The 14,055-nt window shown below is 35.8% G+C and overlaps 1 protein-coding gene across 6 annotated transcripts in view; it reads right to left on the bottom strand.

Moving 5' to 3' along the window:
- Positions 1-14,055, bottom strand: part of LOC105048885 (DNA topoisomerase 3-beta) — a 48,602-nt gene that overhangs the window by 21,721 nt on the left and 12,826 nt on the right. For 3 of the 6 annotated variants that reach the window (XM_010928362.3, XM_010928364.3, XM_010928363.3), the window contains exons 4-8: positions 13,621-13,714; positions 6,442-6,541; positions 3,624-3,867; positions 1,380-1,542; positions 1,166-1,285 (exon numbers count right to left, since the gene is read on the bottom strand). In XM_010928362.3, the coding sequence (XP_010926664.1) occupies positions 1,166-1,285; positions 1,380-1,542; positions 3,624-3,867; positions 6,442-6,541; positions 13,621-13,714 (721 nt within the window). Of the gene's footprint in view, positions 1-1,165; positions 1,286-1,379; positions 1,543-3,623; positions 3,868-6,441; positions 6,542-13,620; positions 13,715-14,055 lie in introns of those variants that run through there. The other 3 variants (XM_019851918.3, XM_019851919.2, XM_073261222.1) reach the window with 3 other exon arrangements.

Genomic DNA, 14,055 nt, shown 5'->3' with positions numbered 1-14,055 from the left:
GCCCTCTAGCCACCTTCGACGGCCTCCCTAGCCTTTCCCTCTGCTTCCCTTCCCCTTTCTCTTTCTCTCTCTTTTCCTCTCTTTCCTTCGGTGTTTCAGATTCCATGCCGGCACTATATCAGTAGAGCGCCGGTATGGTCTGCCATGCTCTGAATCATCCAGTTTAGGTCGACTCGGCAAACCATAGACTATGGAGTGAATTATGCAAACAATACGTATCTATTGTTTTCCGGAACAAAATGGCCAAAATTGCATGCACCAAATAACAATTCCATTTTTTAAAGGTTATATACTTAGGTATCCTATTAAAATCCCCAAGACAGAAAAGTGAAGGTTAAATATCAAGAATCATAAAATACATTAAATGTACACTCTTTATCAACGATCTAAAATTAAAAATCAATAGAATTTGATTACTGAATCAGTACCGATGAATGAAATTAATGTTTCAAATCTGATATGAGCTTTCCACAATAAGGACAGACAAAACAAAGCACAAATTCAAGAGGATTAAATTTCTTCATGTATGTTCATAGGAATCGAGCATTTACTATAGTTACCAGACTAATGGATGAACTCCTTGCTATTCAGATAAAAATATAGTTAAATCACCCATTTAAAGGAGACCAGGAGATCGACTTACCAAGTTATAACATATTACTAGATGGAAAGCTCATTACGAAGTATATTCACAAGGGCATTTTAATTAGATATAGAATACAGAACTCATCAGTATGTGAGACAAATTAAAACCAACCTAGAATTTGATTACTAAATTAGTTCCAATGAATAAAATTAATGTTCAATTCTGATATCAGCTTTCCACAATAAGGACAGACAAAACAAAGCACAAATTTAAGAGGGGTAAATTTCTTCATGTATGTTCTTTGGAGTCGAGCATTTACTAATTACTATGGTAGCGAGACTAATGGACAAACTCCTCGCTATTCAAATAAAACATATTCAAACCACCCATTTAAAGGAGACCAAGAGATCAACTTACCAAGTTTGTAATATATTACTAGATGGAAAGCTCGTTAGAAAGTATATTCACAAGGGCATTTCAATTATATAGAACACAAAGTCATCAGTATGTGACACAAAAATTAGATAGCTTATTTAAATATTATAGCTGAAATAAAGAACATAAGATGATTGCGGCGACCTTCAGCATGTTAACTGTGTTAAGGCCAGAGGGGCGACTTTTGCACTCTTCTTTTGTCAAAATATCTGTCACTTTTAGAGTATGATCATCAGAGACCAGCTTTTGGAACATCATGGCAACCTGTAATTCAAATGAAAAAACTAGTCATAATAAGAATGGAAAAAGGTACAACAGCTAGTAGATGATTGAAGCATAAATCAGAAAAGAATCTCACATCATAGTCAAATAGTTTGTTACGATCCCATTCTAACCGTAGTTCATAACCATCTTTTATTATATAAGGATTCAAAGACCAGAACTTTTCTGGCTTAAATGTAGTAATCTGCAAATAACGTTGTACACAGAATCCAAGAGTAGGAGTTTGACATGGGCCATAGCTGAAACAAAAAATAGATCTTATAGTAGCCAGTTATCAATATATGGAACTGACAAAATTAGCAAGTGAATTGCTTACCAAGTAGTAAAAGGCAGTTCATATCTCATATGAATAGACAGTAATCAATAATCCATGTAAAACAAGCAAAATAGAGATCTCCCCTAGATATTGGCAAATTTTTCCATTTTTAACTTCTGCAAGACACATGTTGCATGCATTCAAAAAAATTGACAGAAAATATATGGGCAAAATCATGATCAACAATATATTTTTAAACAATATTTTTTTATTTTCTTCCAAGTTTTTGCTTCTGAATATTTACATAGTTGTTCAAAGGTATCAGGTCTTCTGCAAGTTTCAATCACAAATCAACCCATGTCACTTCAGGTGACCATAATGGACTAAACCTAAGAAGTAAGATCTAGTAATAAAATTGATGATCTTTTTTGTACTGGTTAAGATTTAAAACTCACAAACAAATGTATAACTGATAATGACTATTATAATAACTATCAATCTAACAGGCCCTATGGACAAAAGCAGATAACAAGGGGCTTCAACTTGTTAAATAAAACAGCAATAGGTAACAGCAGTGTAAAGGAAAGACTGATGCATTAATAAGAGGAACCCAAAAGAATTGCTGTTAGAAGTATTAGTCAAAAGACAAAAAACTCATAGGTAGGTAAATGTAAATGCAAATAATGATAATAATAATAATTAATAATTATTATTATCATTATTACTATCATTATGAGGATGATGATGATGAAGCAGATCTTCTCACTGTACGCCACAGAGTATAAGGGGTATTCAAAAAAAGAAATTAAGAACAACGTGAACAGAAAATAAGAATGACATAAGCAAAAGCAAAAAACATGGACCTGGTCCTTCTTGGCAGTACATACTGGCCCAAAGAGAGACCAGGTTGTCGGGTGCATCTAGAGCTCTGGGTCTCTCCAAATTGCAACCATTGCATCCCAACATTTGGAACAGACTTGCATCCTCAGACTCAAATTTTTTAATTTATTTTATCTTTATTTTTTCTCTTTATTCTTGTTTTTAATAGTTATTTCAGTCAATCCTGATACCTACTGATTCAGCCCATACTAGGACAAGCCTCCTTGCTGGGATCTAAACCCTTGCGCAAAACTATGAGAAAACCTACATCATTAAAGACCATAAATTAATCCATCACCTTAGTAATGAAGACAAATAATTAAAAGTACAGAACATTCTGAAATATTTTAAGACATTATTAGGAATTAGCAAGCAATAATAGGAGCAGCCAGCAAATAATCCCCATGTATCCGATTACAAATTTACACTCTTCACAATAAAAGTTCTCTTAGAATTTAGAAGTGGTTTAGAGTCATAATGTTATACTTTAGTTGGCCTTTCACTTTAAAAAAAAAATAAATAAATACAACAGGACAGGAAAAGAATAGATAATTTTGGAGCTTTCCCTATATTGTCGACCTACCCCACTTTAGAGAAGAAACTAACCTCCTGCTTGGCTGAACCTTAAGAAAAGGAAAACCTCTTCTAAACTAGCCAAACATATTAACTGGTTCTTGAACCCCATTACAACTGAGCTCCATATTGAAAAGGATACAGAAGAGAAGAACACCTACGAACAATTAACACCAAGATTCCTCCAATCCAATCCTATTGTCAATTTCCTACTGTGACAGTTATTTCTCCAAATTAGGCTGAACAAATGAAATGAACCTTCTCCTGATGACTTGGCTCTTAAACTAACTTTTAGATTTGGGCAACAAGAAAAGGCTAGCAGTCAAATACCCTTTTTTCATAGGTCCCATAAATCGTAGACCCTGAAACTGAACTTTCGAGCAAATCAAATTCAAAGAGGTCCTACATATTTAAGGGGGAATTAAAAAAAAAAAGAGGCAGTGGCATTCAATAAATCACTAGTATAACTAGTTAATAACAAACTAATATGGAAAAAAAAGAACCCAGTAGTTTACAATGAGAACATGCTAAATAAATCAGTGATACATGAATGAAGAAAAGAATAAGGAGAAGAACTGGAAAGGGAAGGTGAGGGAGAAAAAAAGAACTTACGAAATGACTCTAGAATCAAGGTTTCCATACTTCCCTTGAAAATAGCGAGTCTGAAATCGAGTAAAGGCTACTCCAACTTTCAAATCAATTTCTTGGCGTGCATCTACAGCCAATGCTTCATCTTTGTTGGGTGCAACAAGGTTGTCCATGGCCTTCAATATATCTTTCTCAGCAACAGATGAAAACCGAGCACGGTAAATTCTTCTTCCAGCCTCATTTTCATGTATTCCACTACATTCAATAACTGGATTGAAAAGCAGAATTGATGAGAATAATGTGAAATTTACCAAAGAAAAAAAAAAAGGAAAAGTGATCTGTAACAAAACTACAACAACATTATGATTTCAGGAAAATGATTCTTGCAAATAGAAAAATATCTGGTCAGATGTATGCAATGTTAAGACTAGCAGAAAGTGATGAACATGTCCGAATTTGGGCAAGATTGTAAAGGAGTTGCAGATCCACGGTTAAAATGTTTGGAGCCACTGATAATATAAGGCAAATATTGATCCCATATGACGGCTAACTTTAAAGTCTCATGCAACATGTATTTTAATGAATAGATTTCTAAACATGGCAATGAACATTTCTGGCACACAATCTCATGAAGGTCAGCATTATTTTTACCAGCAGACATAAACAGAATGGTTATACATGTTATTAAATAGTAATTGGTCACTAAATCACCGCATAATTTTAAAAACTTTACTGAACGTATATATAAATCAACCTCCAAATTAAGTACCTCTAACCATAATGAACGCAATTGTTATATAAAAAAGTATAGAGTATAGACAAAATGCACGGTGCTAGTGTTCAACTGAAAATAGTCAGAATATTTTCATTTGTAATCAACAAGATTTGCCAAGCTTGGTCCGAAAAGAAACAAGGAGAACTCCTTCCACAATGTAGATGACTGTACCTAAGACTACATCGTGATCCTCATATCTTTTGCATCAGATAGCATCATTCTTTTTACATGGTTATCTAGATACCAGACCAATCGTGCACATTCTACATATACCACTAATAAATGGATTAATTGACCAAAAAATTAATAGAACATCCTAGAACTTCCCACTTTTACAGAAATTGAATGTATCCATCTAAATTTGTCTCTATATGTATATATGATGTTAATGTATATGTCCATATCGTGCATATAGGATTTAAGAATTTGACCCAAAGTGAATATACATGAGTTGCACATTGTAAATCTTAATCCAAAATACTTTGAATGCCTACAAACTGAAATTCAAATATTTCGATGATTGCTACCTTCATGTTATGCATTCAATGGTCACAACATAGTTCATTTCAATGACAACATAATGGTTACCTTTGATTTTATGTTTGGAGCATCTACGTGCTGAACTTGTACCTCATGCGACATGTAGGCAATAATTAACGGTGCAAGTTGTCAATGACTCAATTCATATGGCTTACCATGCATTTTGGCGTGCGTTCTCTATAAGTACCAGAACATGAATATAGTGTCCATTCGATGCATATGTTCAATTACATTGCGAAAATAAAAGGGTTCACATTCATTTTTTGGTGCTTTAGACTATGAATAACAAGATGGGTTCTAAATTTCAATGGACCTATGTCATGGTTTTAAGTCCCAATCAAAATTGGTCCATACCAGATCTCCCAGATTGGACCAGTGACTGGCTGGGTCGGGATTTGGGACCATGAAACAAGTTTAGCATCTTTTAACTTTTCAAATCAAAACAAGTTTTAAACATGTTCCATGCTCTAGCAAACTAAACATAAAAAAGATTGTCCTCTTTTGAGGTGTGTATAAAAAACGCTTGTCATATTGTAAATAAAAGCCTCTGGACATGGAAAGACTGAGTGTTGTGGCAAATTCAAGTATAGGTACATATCCAACACCAATATGGCATGCTAATAAAAGAACCATTAAACAAAAAGGCTGTCTGATCTTAGAAAAGAATATTCCTGGTCGCAGAAGGAATAACCAGAAAATGATAATACATTTGTAAGATCTCTCTCGCAAACTTTCACGAAGCTAATAAATTCTGCTAATTGGTCTCAAGTGGAAGTTGTGACCTATACTACATAGTAGATCACAGAAATGTTTGTGAAGATTGAAATGGATGTCTTACAAAAGTATATAATACATTTAAGAAACCAACATTCAAATACTTACTAACCACAGAATCAAAATTAAGCACTACTTGATTGCCTGCAACAAGTGAATGCCACTATTTTAATGCAGCAAATTTAGTAACAGATATTTCAAGCTTCCATTCATTCACAATTTAATTTGAATGTGACAAATTATTAGTCAATTATCCAGGAGACAGGTGTTAAGAATAAAACATAGAATCACGGTGAATATCATAATGAGTTGTCAAGATCATGACTACTATGGTAAGCCTGACCTCAAAGATTCCAAGATCAGAATATCATGGCTATTACGGTCAGAATATCATGGCTATTCTCAAGGATTCCAAGATCAGAATATCGTGGCTATTATAGTCAGAATATCATAGCATGATGGTCGTAAATATCATGGCTATTATGGTAGTGATTATTATAGAGATTCCAGGATCAAATTTACCATTCTTATTTGATTATCAGACACAATTGTATAGCTTCCATATGTGTTTGGATACAATTGTAAAGCTCCACAGTAGCTATTCCCTTTTAGTCTATTTAAAGAGTGTATTCATGAAGATGAAAATGAGAAATACAAAATTATCTTTTCCATTAACAACAGAAAACTTGTAATCCCTTTGAGATTCAACACTAATATTGTTGCCAATAACAATATTGGGCCAATAGAGTATACCTTCATAGCATATATTTTCACCTTCACGATCACAATCCAACCATAAAACCAAGTAGCCACATCCTTTAGCTTCTTGAGACAGATGCCTACGAATATGAGCCTTAAAAGTATGTGTTTCAGCAGATCTACTAAAGGACATGTGGATAAGGACTATAAAGTAACATTATATATATCAAGAATATAAGCTACCAAAGCGAGCTCAATGAATATGACACCATCACAATCCAACCACAAAATCAAGTAGCCACAATGCCACACCCTTTAGCTTCTTGAGAAGAATGCCTATGAATATAAGCCTTTAAAGTATGTGCTTCAGCAGATCAAGTAAAAGACATGGACAAGAACCGTAAAGTAACATTATATATCGGGAGTATAAATTACCAAAGCAAACTCAATGAATATTACAGCAAACATTGAGACAATTTATACCTGTGGTATAAATTGCTAGCAGCAAATGTGATAATAGAGGCAAACAAACCAAGCTGAGCCCAGCATGAGAATGCTTTGGCTCAGCTCGATATATAAAATGCTGCTCAACACAAACTTAACATAAGTTGTTTGAGCTTGGCCTATATCAGTTTTGCGCCAAGCTTTTATCGAGCCAAGGCAAGCTTCCCATTATTTTTTTTGGAAGACACTCATGTTCAGGATCAGCTAATTTATGATCTGAGCTCTGAAATCTATTTGAGCTCAGCTTGTTTTCTAACCGAGCAGAGTTTATATCGAGCCGATACTCCGCTGCTCATGGACAGCTTAGATCATTTACAGCCTTCGTGTGATATCAAAATAAAAATGACTTTCTATTTAACTATAAACCAAACTGCAAGATTAAGTTTCAATATTGAATCTTCCAAACACACATGCTTAGTGATCTTGAAGATACAGTAAATAACCTCAAGAAAATAAATATAGGAGATAGTTCAAAGTTTATAGCAGATTCTAGCAGCCTAAGCATCCTGAATGAAATGTGCCTGCAGGAGCAAGGAAACGGTGTACAAAATTTAAGGAAGCAAAAAAGAACAAGATAGGCGCATCGTGCATATATAATATTCAACTAGATAATAACTTCATAATATTGATTCAAAATATAATAATGGAATAGATAAGGATTAGTGAATTACACAGAAGTGATTTGAAACATAGTTTCCATGTGAGAGAGTGCAGAAAATGGTACTAGAAATGAGAGAGGGAAATGAAAGATAAAAATTTATATATGTTGCAAAATAGCATAAAAGTATAAAACACATTCATATACTTGGTATAGGAAACAAAAATATATTTTATAAAATTTAACAGACATTAAAATATAGATCCCTCATCAACATCCTCCAAAGCTTCCCTAAAAGGGATAAATAAATACAGATTAGTTGAGAAAAATCTGTGTACAAATCTCTCAATTCTGTGGGGGAGTGAAAGCTTCAAACTCCAGCTCTTGTGTATTCTCTTTCTAATTGTTGCCTGTGTTTTTCTTAATACATTTTTATTTAGAAAAAACAAGGGGTGAGTATTTTTAATGTATTTAGGACCTGTCCTTTTTAGATGTAGGGTTCATGTTGTAGCTACATTGATTTTAGGCTCAGCTAGCATTCAGCTCTCCATTCACCATGTAAATGCTCATATTATTAATGTTATTGATATAGTTCTTTATTTTGGATAATAAGTAGGGCTCTTATTTAACACAGTTCTTTATTTTGGACCGTATTAACAACATCCTTAATATGGTTCTTTATTTTGGATAATATGTAGGGCTCTCATTTAATATAGTTTTTTTTTCCGATAATCTACAATATAAATCTAAAATGGCTATAGTCATTCATCAAACTCTCTACTCTTGATGAGAACTGATCATATTCATCAAAAATTTTTTGCTCTTAATATGTTTATAGAATCTTAATACCTTCCCTCTTGATGATTTCTTATTTTTTGATAAATGAATCTCTTACACATTATTTAATGTTCTAAGAGTTAGTTTTGATGTCAATAACAACCATTCTTTCATTTGCATCATTTTTTAACTAAATATTTGATATAGCACAAGGTGCAGCCAAGTGGTACTATGGCCAACTAGACCATGCCAAGCATCAAAAGAGCAAGCGTATTAATGCCCAAATTAAGGTTAGGGTATAATGTCCTATAAATATGCATGTGATATATTGCAAGGAACAGTCTTTGGAGACATTAGTAAAATTCTTTTCAAGAGAATTTCTTTCACCAAGTGAAGAATTCTTCAATTCACTTCTTTTATTTGCATGTTGATCTTCGAAGCATAACCTCGTCAATCAAATCACCCTTCCTTTTCAGGTAAAATCAATATTTTTCTCAAAGTTCAATTTTTTGCATCAATTTCCCCTAAAAGAAATTGTATAGTTTGAGAAATAATATTTTTATCAAGTGAAAAATGATTAAAAAAAATACTATTATTATGTTTTTATTATTATCTCTTAGTATTATAGCAGTCATCATAATAATAATTTTAAATACAAAACTAATAAAATAATATATTTTGTAGCAAATAACGATTGTTATTTGCTCTTACAGCTTATGCAACAAAAAGATAGGTCTATAATGATCATTTATTAATAGATATCTGTTATAAGTAAGGACCGTTATTTGCTCTTATAGCTTATACAACAGAAAGATAGGTCTATAATGATCATTTATTAATAGATATCTATTACAAGTAAGGTTCCTCATCTCGATATCAAACCCTATATTGGTACCAACTAGTACAATAGAGGTTTGCTCGATATGGTGGTCAATTCAGCAATAACAGTACATGATATCCCTCCCCCTCTAGTACCAAGTCAACAATGAGAAGATACCTGATATAGGGCAATAGGCACTAACAAAGACCGTTGAATCAGAACTGGACCCCATGATAACTGACCGACGATACGGTTCGGTACGGGTCCATACCGATTTGTGTCAGGCCAACCGACTGAGCAGAGAAGGGGAGAAAGAGAGAGAGAAGGGGAGAGAAGGAGAGGGAGAGGAAGAGGATCCTCTGGTGGCCGTCTGAGGCCATCCAAGCTCTTGTCAAGCTCGGTAAGGACGGAGAGAGGGAAGAAGAGAAAAATGGAGATGCTTACTACCCTCGGAGACCTCCAGACAGACGGCAACACCGCCACGACCTCTTTGACGGCCAGTAAGCCAGAGCCGAGGGACGAGCGAACGGACAAGTAGCCGAGGCCGAAGGATGGGTTGACTTCAACTGAAATTATAAAAAAATAAAATGCGGTGAAGTTAGCAATTGCATTGCCAACTTCGCCCGATAAAAAAAAATGTGAAACAAGGGCGAACCCCTGTTTTGAACTAGAGGAGGGCGGAGGCCCTCCTCCGGCCTTGGATGCCCGTCCGTCCGCCTGTCCCTCAGTGCTGTCTCGCTAGCCATCAAAGAGCTCGCGGCAGCGTCGCCATCTGTCCAGAGGTCTCTCAAGGCCTCCGATGATCCGATAAGCATCTCCTCCCTCTCCTTCCCTCCCTGCATCCTTATCGGGCTCGGCAAGAACTTGGATGGCCTCCGATGGCCTCTCTTCCTCTCCCTCACCTTCTTTCACCCCTCTCTCTCTCCCTCCCTCTCTTTCTTCTCCCTTCCTCCAAGATGGCCACTGTGCCATTTTGTACATCGGAAGCGAACTGATATCCCACTGGAGTGGTTCGATACGGCTTGAACAATCCGATTTGGGATGGTTCGGAGAACGATAGGCAACAATATGGTGAGCCTGGGTTATTAAGTGCAAGTAGTATAGTATCTGTTCTCTTAATGATAAATAAGTATAGGAGATAGATAATGGACTATGGAGTATCATACTATTGTCAATATTAAGTAACAATTATACAAGTGCCAATTATATTTATATAATTGATAAGTATAATTGATACTTGAGAATTTCATTTACAACACTTAGATGATGTGATGCAGAAATTAATTTATAATACAAAAACTACCGGATTGTTTGAACATGAGGCGATTGAGGCATTGAAATTATACACACTAAGGCCATAGAAACGTGCAACAAACTAGTAAATGATGCTTATTCTATTTTATTGATTTGCATTATTTATCATTTTTTTCCTATTCTTTCCAATGTTACAAGAAAGTATTTTGAACCCATGGCAAAGTATTGGCAATATTGTAAGAAAGGCATGCTTTGGTAGTTGCTACTACGGTTCAATGCCTTATGAAATGTAAGGCACCTTTTGACACACATATGTGCCCCATGCAAACACGAGCCCAGCATTGTACATGCTGCCAGCATGGACCAGCACTTAAAAACTTGATTAGACAAATCCATTTGTTCAAGTAATTGCAAAAGTAAATGAAGTTTGAGACGCATCAAATTGCAATTTTATTTCTTTCATTTCCTTCTAGAAGTTCTACTGCAGATAAATCACTAGATTTTGTGATGATCAGCCCCAACAGAAACAAGTGCAAGTCATCTACATGGATGTATAAATTTGAAGATTACAGTAAAAAGAGAAAATGAACACATAGACCAATATGGACCACCATGAACCCATCCCAAGTTTTTCACCTTGAGTGTTGGCACACAATGAGGCACATGATGAGCACAGCTCAATATAGTACATATCATGCTAGCCTGTAATCAGCACAAGTGCAGCAACCGGTACTTTAATCCTTGATAGAAGAACAGATCATGCACCCTTTCTCAGGTTGAAATCATATCACATAAATCTGATTATGATTAGATATTAAAGAAAGCATCTAATGTAAAAACTAGAATGCATCTTTATTCCTAAATGAAACTTATGATCCCCATAAGTCTTTTTTTAGCCAATCTAGAACCTTAATATTGCTTGCTTTCAAATCCAAATTCAGTTTCAATATTTGAATCTGCACTGTATACAGATTTGAACAACGATTTGCCCAAAATCCACCAGATCCTTAGTGTTCATCATTGCCAATGGTTACATCACATTCATATGTAGACTGGACAGACTATCCAGACAAATTTCCAAATCTATTTCTTGCACAGCATTAGTAAATCTTTGATCTGCCATCAAGAATACTCTCCACCATGGCATGCTCTCCTTAAATATTACAAATAACAATTAGGTATGAATTCTTTTACCTGATTGTATCACCACATTCTGGAAATGCAATACACCCTATTAATCTAGGTAAGAAATTCAGTTTGTATATATCATTTAGTTAATGAATCTCCATAAAAAAATAATAATAATGAATTTGTATTCACTAGCAGCTGATATTTTGTGCCATGCTACATGCACTGAAGTATGTTTGTGAATCCTTGTTTGTTGTTAATTCCTATTAATGGCTATCTCTTCTAGTCATCCAAGAATTTTCAAATCCTCTTTTCTTCGATGCATCCTATCTTAAATATTTTGATTGTTTTTCCAAACCCTCCTATACAATGCTAAATTTTCCTTACTCTGGTCCTTCTTGAACAAGGCATACCATCTCCATCAACTTTCAATCACTAAAGTCTTATTAAGTGCAGCTCCTATGTATCCTCTGAAATACTCATTATCCTATCCTTTTGGGTCACACTATTCATCCATTCAGTAAATTTATCACTGCTAGTGTGTCTCGGCCTCTCCATTACATCCTAATCCAAACAATTTTACAGACCTTAGCTTTGAGTTCTAAAATTTTCCGCATAAACCTAGAGGTAGGAAGCAATCACATAACTAAGAAGCTGCCTTCTCATTTCATCCAACTAGCTGCAAATTGAGTAGCTTATCTTCATATATGTCTCACCCAAGGTTTGCTATGCCGGTACCAAAGCTCGGACCAATTGGCTAGCAATACGGTTCAGTATACCCCATGCCATTCTGTACCAGGTCCAAACTAGCATAGAAAGAGGGTGGAGGGAGAATGGGAGAGGAAGAGGAGAGAGAGGAGGGGAGAGAAGGAAAGGGAGAGGGAGAGAGGGCTACCGGAGAGCAACCGAGCTTGTTGCGCCACTACCATGCTCAATGGAAGTTGCAGGAGGGCGAAGGGGGGGAAGGAGAGGGAGAAGAGGCCGTTGGAGGCATCCACAGGCCTGTAAAGGGCCGGCGAGGCCATTGTGCCATTGCCGAGGCCAGTGAAACTAAAAGAGGGGCTCTGCCCTCCTCCCGATCAAAACAAGGGCTCCAGCCCCTGTTTCATAATTTTTGGGGGTTTTATCAAGTAAAGTAGTTGTGTTGCCAACTTCACTATTCTTTTTTTTTTTCGGTTGAACTCAGCAACCCTTCAACCAAACAATTTGTCAACTTCACGATTTGTCGACTTGAACCAAAAATCCAAAAAAAAATAAAATAGTGTAGTCGGCAACACACATCCAATAAAATTGAAAAATAATTATGAAACAAGGGCCAAAACCTCTGTTTTGACCACGAGGAGGGTGGAGCCCATCCACTAGCCTTCACTAGCCATGGCAATAGTGTAGAACCTCGCCGGCCCTTTGGAGGCCTTCGGATACCTCCAGCAACCTCCTCTCCCTCTCCTTCCCTCCCTCCATCCAGCAGTCCATCGAGATTAACAGCGGCCCAACGAGCTCAACTGTCCTCCAACGGCCTCTAGAGTCCTTCCCTCCCTCTCCCTCTCCTTCCCTCCCCCCTCTCTCTCCCTCTCTTTCCTTCTCCTTCTCTTTCGTTTTGAATGCTAAAACTATTCTGGTCAAGCACCAGTATGATTCGGCACATTCCGTACCAGGCAGTTTGGCGACTCTTACCCTAGTTGACTTTGCACAAAGTCATATGCTTCAGCTCCTGAAGATGCAACAACCAATAACAACCCATATGCAACATTCATCAATTGAATTTTGTTTGAAATACAGATGGATTGAACTGGTTTATAAGCATATATTTCAGTAGGCTGAGGCCATTAATTGAGAAGTAATAAATTAAAATGGTAGCTGTTATAATACATTTATGAATTAAGCCACATAATAAACTGAATCATGTCTTCCGTCCAAAAGAGAAAATTGTGCATATCCAACTGCAGCACTGAGGGCACAATGAATAACATATGGTGTATAAACCATGCATGTGCAGTTATTTGTTATTCCGTGAAAAAAATGCACAACATAACTAAAAGTCTAAAATTAAGCTAGTTATATAAAGAGCAACAGATACTAGATATCTGTTCAATGAATTTAACTGCATCAATTAAAAACTTCATAAGTCTCAAAACCTTCGAGAAAACAATACCTTCGGGTTTGATTCTGACTTCAAAATTGGTGCCTGGAAAAGATCCATTGGATCAGTTACTTCCCAGTTCTGGTATGTTGGGGGAAAATCTACACTGTCATGTAGGGAATAGGTAACAGATTAGAAAATGCAATCCTAGCACATACAATAAAACATGCACATGCTGATCTATGCACAAACATAAAATTACAACAGATGGAGCAGTACAAGCTATGTAAATATGAATTAAAAGAAAAAATAACTCAATATGTTAACCTTTGCACTAATAAAATATCCTGAACTAAACTCACTACTTGATAGATAATTTGATTCTTATCATCAAAAAATTTGAAAATCCTTTGGAATGTTCTCGTCACTAGCTGAGTACACACTGTTACATGTATCGTCAAAAAGCACCATCAAGCTGGACTGTTTCAAAGATTAGTTTTGAAAGAA

This window comes from Elaeis guineensis, chromosome 7 (assembly GCF_000442705.2).
Source record: "Elaeis guineensis isolate ETL-2024a chromosome 7, EG11, whole genome shotgun sequence".
Classification (NCBI taxonomy): domain Eukaryota; kingdom Viridiplantae; phylum Streptophyta; class Magnoliopsida; order Arecales; family Arecaceae; genus Elaeis; species Elaeis guineensis.
The sequence above is the reverse complement of the archived record's forward strand: the minus strand, read 5'-3'. Positions and strand labels throughout refer to the sequence as shown.